The sequence below is a fragment of the Guyanagaster necrorhizus genome (assembly GCF_019112545.1).
Source record: "Guyanagaster necrorhizus MCA 3950 unplaced genomic scaffold BT62scaffold_17, whole genome shotgun sequence".
In the NCBI taxonomy this organism is placed as follows: Eukaryota; Fungi; Basidiomycota; class Agaricomycetes; order Agaricales; family Physalacriaceae; genus Guyanagaster; species Guyanagaster necrorhizus.
This window is the reverse complement of record NW_025064896.1, coordinates 326,760-334,890: the sequence shown is the minus strand read 5'-3', so window position 1 is coordinate 334,890 and position 8,131 is coordinate 326,760. Positions and strand designations below refer to the sequence as shown.

The 8,131-nt window shown below is 46.0% G+C and overlaps 2 protein-coding genes across 2 annotated transcripts; one reads left to right on the top strand and one right to left on the bottom strand.

The window, feature by feature from the left end:
- Window positions 1–1,989: 1,989 nt before the first annotated feature.
- On the top strand, window positions 1,990–3,239 carry BT62DRAFT_218498 (uncharacterized protein). The gene is made up of 4 exons (XM_043180099.1): window positions 1,990–2,094; window positions 2,241–2,584; window positions 2,635–3,077; window positions 3,138–3,239. The coding sequence occupies exons 2-3, from the start codon at window positions 2,381–2,383 to the stop codon at window positions 2,968–2,970; spliced, it is 540 nt and encodes a 179-aa protein (XP_043038154.1). The 5' UTR covers window positions 1,990–2,094; window positions 2,241–2,380; the 3' UTR covers window positions 2,971–3,077; window positions 3,138–3,239.
- A 2,571-nt stretch (window positions 3,240–5,810) lies between these two features.
- On the bottom strand, window positions 5,811–8,049 carry BT62DRAFT_933695 (MFS general substrate transporter). Its single transcript, XM_043186599.1, has 6 exons — window positions 7,549–8,049; window positions 7,331–7,497; window positions 6,685–7,281; window positions 6,510–6,628; window positions 6,034–6,459; window positions 5,811–5,981 (listed from the first exon to the last, which is right to left on the bottom strand). Exons 1-6 carry the CDS (start codon window positions 7,899–7,901, stop codon window positions 5,922–5,924), a joined length of 1,722 nt encoding a protein of 573 aa, XP_043038153.1. The 5' UTR covers window positions 7,902–8,049; the 3' UTR covers window positions 5,811–5,921.
- Window positions 8,050–8,131: the final 82 nt, after the last annotated feature.

Here is an 8,131-nt window from a genome sequence, read left to right as displayed (position 1 = left end):
CAGAACCATTGAAACTAAAAGAATAATAGCCTAGAAAAGCTATCTGGATCATTCTCTAGCCAAAATGAGTTATCAAGGGCCAGACAAGCTGAGTTGGTGGCAGCCAACAAATGTTTTAACTGCAAAGAAAAAGGTCACATGATTAGAAACTGCTCATACAATAATACCATCAAGGCAAATAGAAAGTCAAAACCTTCAGGCTTCTCTGCACATAGCATGCATTATGATCCAGAGGAGGAAGATCAAAATAACTTGGCTGAAACCATGGAGATGGCAGATCATCTTACCTTCAGACTGGTAAGAGGATCTATATGGTGCAGAGGATGATCCTGACCTTTCAGATCTGGAATCTGTGTCTGAATCTGAAACTTTCTCTGATGAAGAATCTGACAGTAATGATAGTGAATGGAAATCTCAATCAGTAGCTGAACTGTGTCAATCATAGTCAGATAAAGATGATCTAGCACTAGCTGCCAATGAATCTTAGTCTGATGAGTTCTAAACTATGTCTGAGATCTTGCTCAAAGCTATTGAAGATGAATACATGCAGGAAAATATAGGCTGTATCTAGACTGACAATAATGTATGTGCCATGGACCAGAGAGGTGAACTCATGTTCTGCTGAATAGATGATGCTAAGAAAGTGTTTGGATATTCCAACACAGACTCTGGGAGATAAGCTCCACTGTAGAACAACAAGCTTACATTGATTTGATGTCTTCCAGATAGACAAGAATTGGTTTCCATTATAAACATGAACTCAAATGTAGAAGAGCTGTTAATTTCTGCATCTCTGCTATGCAATTCTAAGTTTCAAATTGAGTCCTGGTATACTAAGTGATAGACTTAACTGTTGTCTCTGCTATATGACTCAAAGAAAAGACACTGCAGATTCCACAAAATAGATGATGCAGTTGTAACTGGCCTACACTTCATTATCAGCCATAGTACAGCTGGATATTCATCACTCTGGATTCCCCAAAAAGCTATCACCTTGAGACAGATTCACAGTATCCCAAAATGGTAAGACCAATGACATGGATGACTGTATCACTGTTGTGGATTATATTAGTCATGCTATCATGACCTTGGATGCTCAATAGCTGGAAAACCTTATTTCAATACTATTAGCTGGATTTCAAAACAGTTGAAGATCTACCTTGCCTTGCTACATAAGGAACAACTCCAGCAGGAAATAGATATATGGAGAGCTGAGCAACAGGAACTGAGAAAAGCTAGATCTGAAAGATGGAGACAATGATAAATATGCAATGTGCTCATAGATGCAGTGGAGAAGCAGCTGCATGAAAATGCATCATATCTGGATGATCCAGATATCTTAGGAAACAAAATGAGATTCACTGTGTGAGAAAACATATTGAAGCATCAATTCAATTGGATTGACCATGAGCAAGGGTTGGGAGGTGAGTTTTTGATAGAATGGGCACTGGACCCAAGATTCAGCATTGCTGAATTTTGGGCATGACAACTGACAGCATTTGGCAACACTCCAATGTTCATGAACATGGATTATCCTATTATAGGGTCCAGGTCACAAACTGCATGGTTACAGCACCAAGGAAGACTGTAGATTACCAAGAAATCTGAATTGATCTGAAGGCCTCATGAGCAAACCTTCATTTACTTCTGACAATAGCATCAGGGTTTCAGTTACTGACAGGTTTATGCTCATCTTAGTAGGACCCTAGACATGGTTATACATTGGTGCAAGAAGCTACAAAAGTGCTATAAAGGACAACTTCAAGCTGGGATGAGTCACTGAACCATGGTGATGAACTGTGAGGAGAGCAAATCGGAATTGTGGACATGAGATATATATAAAATAATACAACTGAACCTGAAGAGATTAAGAGGAGAGAATTCGATCCAAAGCAAAGTTGTGAAAAAAGTCAAGCAAGACCCACTGGAAAATGCCGGTTGAACGATCGAGCGGGCCGCTGCTGCCGCAAGTTCATTCTTGAACTTGAACTTTGCTTCGTTTCAGTCCTCTTCAAAAGAGCTGCCGTTGTTCTTTCTTCCTACGATTACTGGGAATGTCACTATTTCCATTGTTATCTTAGGGCACCTTTAAATGTGAGTGGCACAATGCAATTTCTTCATTTGCGACCAGTCTCGCTTCACGCTGAAATCCAATATACAACGGATGAAGTCGAGGTCCTGTTCTCTCATCACCTTCTTCCTAATTTCTGCTCTCTTCTCACATCTTTTCCTAATGTCAGACTCTACCCGTGACAGTGCTCGAACTCCTCCCAACCAACCTGTCATTGCTCCCAACGCCGACGGCCCCCCGCCAGTTGGACACACTCCGATTAAAAAGAAAGCTGCTGGTCACAGAACGCTTGCTGTCAAAAACACCGTGATGATAGACAGGCGTCTTGAGCTCGCTGAAGAGACGCGTGGCATGGCCCAGGGCCCGATGCCAGCCCGCGACTTTATGAACGAGTTCTTGCCGTGGAACGAAACCACTCCGATGCAATTCAGAAAGCTCCAACCCACCAAAGAACGACTCAAGAAATTGACGTACTTGGCTACCGCTTCCGAAGCCAAAACCTACGAATTACTTGTATGTTCTTCAAGATAGCCCATGCTACAATTGTCTAATATTTGCCACAGCTCGAAGCATTCTCCGGCTGGCCTTTTGAGCTCAAACCTGAAGACCGACGTCCGAGATATGCACATTGTGTTCTTCAGTGGAATGACAGCCATGCCACCCCAGATAAGTTCTGTGATTCGCTCTCTGTGGACGTCAATGCCGTTGATGTCAGTCGGCCGACTGTCAGGCGGTGCGACGTGCGCAAGCTCGATTTCGCTAACGTCGAGACTCACACCGAAATGAAGCCCAAGGTGTGGGATGATCCCTACTGTGACGGAGATGCTGTATCGGACGGCGAAGAAGACGACTACGAAGACATTGAACAATACGAGGGGAATGATGCGTCGGCTTTTTGAGAGCTTTCTCTTAGAGCAAGCTGGGCATAAAGCCTTCTGCTCTCATCAACCCTGGCTGTGATTGTTTCTCCCCATAGCTCATGTGGCTCCTCATCATTTGACCAGAGGTCAGTGGCCCTATGACTACTATAGTCAGTGTAAACTGACAAGATGGGGCTTCTGGCCAGTGTGATGTAGAGTAAGTCATGTCCTGAGTTTGACAAAACACTTCAGGGTCTTGAAGCTACTCTAGGAGTATCAAGGGGATCTCTAGCATGGTCTCTAACCCCAGGTTTCCTTAGAGCAGTGGAAAGATCAAGAGATGGCTCATCATCAAAAAGTCATTAGAGAGATCCTTGTCCTCATAGTTCAAGATAGGAGATGGGACTCATAGGTTCTGGAATCCTATGAGGTGATTGTCTTGGTTTCTTCTTTCTGGCTGCTGAGATCAAGGAGGGTATCTGTGTCTTTCTTCCTTTTGAACATCCCCAGAATTTGAGTTGCTAGGCCCAGGGGACCACTGTGTCCTAGTTAGTCAGATTCATGAATCTTCCCATATTTCTCGAGCAGTACGTCTGTTTGTTGTAACGGTATGTCTATGGTGACTGACTACTGTACAGGGCACCTGGCAATTCGTTTCAGCACATCTCCTCGAAAATCCTAACATTGAACACACCTTCGTTGACGATCGAGAATCAGCACTGTACGTCCTCGTTTGGGTCGCCCTGCGTCATCTTGCACACGGTTTGTCTGTTGGACGTCTGAAGGCGACATTGGAGATTTTTGATGGGTGCGTTGTCGAACCGGGGCAGCGTACTGTAGGGGGCGGATCCAAGGAAGATGCTCTGAAATCAGGAAGGTTCAGCGACCATGTGGGGCTGAAGGTCCCTGGTCTCGAAGATTGTCTGACAGACTTGTGCGAAACTTTTGCTTTTCGGTATAGAAAAGTCAAAGGTACACGTTCCAAGTCTGCAGCTGAAGCTGCCACCGAACGCGCCTTGCAACAAAAGAAACTTGCACAGCTGGAAAAACCTTCTCGGCTCTATGAGACCTTGAGGGCCTTCGCCGAGGAGATCGAGGAACCCTCTGGAACAAAAATCGACTGGTGCGACAACGTGAAGTTGATACGGGAAGCCGAACGCACTGGGCGACAGAAACGGGGCCTCTCAGAGAAGCATGAATCCCAATCGAAGCGTTTCAGGGGCTACGATGGCACGGCAACGCCTGCGGTCTCGCTTGACATTAATGGATAAGGATGATTGATTTTTTTCAGTTGTATTTTTCACCTTTCATCCACTACTATCTACGGTCTTCCAGTATGTAACTATTCTAGCCTTTGGGATTATTTGAAGTCGCTCCTGGGGACGTTCTCTAGACGAATCGTTCTTATCCTGGTCGATGACCTTCGGTCTTGTGCTGCGGTTTTGAGACTTCTGTACAATCTGCAAACAAGATGCTTGGTTTTCGCATTACTCTTCCCTCTTGTCGTCTTTTCATAGGAAAATCCCACTGTAATGACGAAGGACATTAGTTAGATATCTAACATGGTAATGATAGTGAGTAAGATATAGGCAGGGCACAGTATATACATACCGCAGTCGGCACAGCAAGTGCGTAAGCGACTGAGGTACACGGGTATCTATGGGCGACGCTATATAGAGACGAGGGTAGGAGGTGTATATATATGGTAGGTAGGAATAGAGAAATATAGGGTCTGGTATAAGGTACGGATATCCTCCAACAAACAGGTAGTGCTCTAAATTCAATTTATATAACTAGTTCTCCATGTCATCAACTATCTAGACTATGAACTACTACAGGCTGAAGGCAATGTTTCATTACAGCATCGATAATTAGTGCTTGCACTCAGAGCACTTGCATTGGCCGGTAGTGCATCAAAGCTTCAATGAAAACATATACGCTGCCAGATTCGACCACAGTCCATATAACAGTTATATATGGATTGGACTGCTTTCTAGATGTCTGGGTCAACGACCGTTTTGACACTATATGGGAGGTAGGATTATCAATTTTAGATGAACAAAAGTCAGAGACAGAGATAAATTTTCTCAACGATGGATCTCTGGTGGTAAAAACGCACCCTTACCTACTCCGATGGCCGCCTTTTATCCCAGACGACTTCGAAATGTGACATGGATGATGCAAGGAGGCAATGTCCAAAATAGGATGATATTCGAGTCGACATGGTCCACTATGATGTCGTTAAAATTTATGATGATTCAGTCATCTCAGAGTTGGGGCGGGGGGGGTAAAAATAAAATATTACAGCGTCGTAGAACTGCCAGATGATGATAAGAGTGGGATTCAAACCCACGTCCTTTCGGACTAGGATACGTAATCGATCGGCCCCAACCTGGCGCCTTAGACCATCTTGCCATTGAAGTATCATGGGTAATATATTTTCCTTTTTAAGGCGCCTGATATGCGCAACATGCGAAGAAATGGAAATTCGCAAGGGGGATGAAGGACAATGATCAAAAATGCAAATTTTTCAGGAGTCATAAAGGCCTTGTCAGTTCAGAACCTTGACTGAAGGTCAAACAATATTATTCTGGGAACTTGTGGGACGACTGGTGGCTGCATGTCTGGGACGGAATGATTAGGTCCGAGGACTACCACACACAAGACAAAACCTTTCTTTTGGGCTTTCGATTCGATGGCTTCCTCTGCCGCATCGATGATCCTGTAATTACTCATAAAACTTCTCTGAAAGGTACATATAACTACTACTTGCCTAAGTGCGACGGTCAATTGCTTAAGGAGAATTGACTGTCGACTCAGGGCAAAACTGTCTAAGCTTATGTAAGATTAACTTCATGTACTTGTGTTGTTTTGCAACACCAGGTCATAACAAATTCTTGCCATTTGACATGCTTTTGCTCATTTCAGAGTGCGAAGACAGCAGCGAAAGCTGACGAAAATAGTGGAAGGCGTTGAGAGGCGAGCCCTGTTTATGGGCTGGCTGCGTAAGCCGAACGTCGCCTCAAGACGTGGCCCCATTTCCACAGAGACTAGAACGAAAAAGGTCAGCTTGCGGAACGACATGTACATAGATAGGAATACCCAAAACACCGGCATAAGCAGGAAAGAGATGCCAGCGAGTATGGCAGAGCCTGGGCCCAAACCAAGGTTGACGAAGAATGCACGTCCAAAGAGTGGAAAGACACTGGCGATGGCGGAGCGGAAGAAGTCGTTGCAAGCGAGAACTGATGCGTCGTAGGTGGGGTACGCTGATGTGATGTATGTCAAGATGCTCTGGAAGGTGAGGTAGATGTCAGGGAGGTAGAGTGCGGCGCCGATAATGGGAACGATCCAATGGATGCTTTCCTTCGAGGTGAATCCGAAGATGAGAACGCTGGTTGGGATGAAGATGCTTGCGGTCAATCCAATCTCCAGGCGGATCTCGGGCGCAATGTCGACACCCGCTGCAGCAGCTTTGGCATATCTAGGTGCGATGTGGTATTTTTGATAGAAAACATATACGGTGTACTAGAGAACGGTTGTCAGCACCAGGACACGAAGAAAATGAAATCACTCACTGTAATAGAGCCAGAGACGGCGAATGCAAGGAAAGGCAAGCCACTGAGACCGAGATTGAAGTTGTAGATGTCGGTGAATACAAGCGGGAAGGCCTCGAACCACAGGTAAAAGATTGCGTCTGATAGGAATATCGTCAATCAGGTATTGTATCATGTCAGCATGAACATTACTCACAGACAAATCCGAGGTAGACATTTGCAAACATCAAAGCAGGCTCCTTCGCAAGAATAAAGGGACGGATCAGCGCCTCCTGCATCACCGCTCCCAGAGTCTCGCCCTCTTTATCCTTCTCGCTTTGGGAGCTCAACTTCTGGTTTCCCGTTAGCTTCCTGAGCCGCTGCGCGCGCTTCAGCAAGATTGTTGGCTCGTATGTCTCGGGAAGAAGCAGCGTCAGGAAGATGAGCGCGAAACCGGCGATCCAGATGAGCTCGTACTGAGGCCACCTCCATCCATTGGCCTGTGCTGCGAACCCTCCCATAACTGGGCCAGTGATGGGGCCAGCGATAGCTCCAAGCGCCCAGATTCCCAGCACGTATGCGTGCTGGTGCATAGGGTATATGTCCCCCACAGATGCGCCTCCTGTAGCGAGCACAGGGCTGCCAACAAATCCGGTGAGGAAGCGGAATGCCAGAACTGTGCTTATGTTTCTGGCGAACGCGACGGGTATCTGGAAGACGACGAATAGGAACAAGGTGGCCATGTAAACCGGGTTACGACCTATCTCCGGAAGTTCTTGAAGTGGTGCCAAAAACATGGGTCCAATACCGTACGCTGATTAAGAGCGTTAGGATGGTGTGGACTGGAATGCGGATCAACTTACCAAGAATGTAGAGCGTGAGACCGAGAGTAGCAGTGGTCTGAGAGACATTGAAGTCAGTCATCAGGCCGGGAATTGACGGCGTGTAGATAGCTGAGCCGATGTACACACTGAAGGTCAAGAGGCTGATGCTGAACGCGACAAATGCACGTTTCGCGGGAGACCAATTTCTGGAAATGGAATTGAGAGATACATTCAAACATGTTAGAAATGAAGCAAACCTTGGGTTCTCCTGATCATCGTCCCCATACCATCCAACTACGTATGGATCGGAGCGAAGAGCAACATCGATCTGTTCTGCCATCTCCACACCTAGATCTACAGCCAACGTGGATTCCCTTGTGAGCTGTACTCCCGGCGTTGATGCACCTCTACACTTTTCCAGGTCACCGCATAGCATTGTCGCGTCGGAGTCTGGGGAAACGACTGTCGACGGCCTTTGAGATGCCAGATGGAGGAAATGTGAAGGGACCTTAAAGTCGGGCCGTTGGTCGGTGTAGGGAAAGATACCACCACTTGAGATGTAGTTGATAACCTGACCAATGGTAGAGTCGCGGAAAATGTCTTGGACCATAGCGATACAAGTCTAGGTGAAGGAAGGGGAGAATGATGCACTCTCCTCATCATCAGCCACTTTCATAGCTGAATATTTTTCCGGGCCCTGAGAATGACTCGAAGATGGATTATTCATCGTACTCGATTAGTGAGCAAAAAAAAAAGATTCGGCCGTCGTCACGATTGGGCAATAACGAGGGCCTTAGAAACCACCCTCGATCTGATTGCGACACGTGAATGGCACGTCTA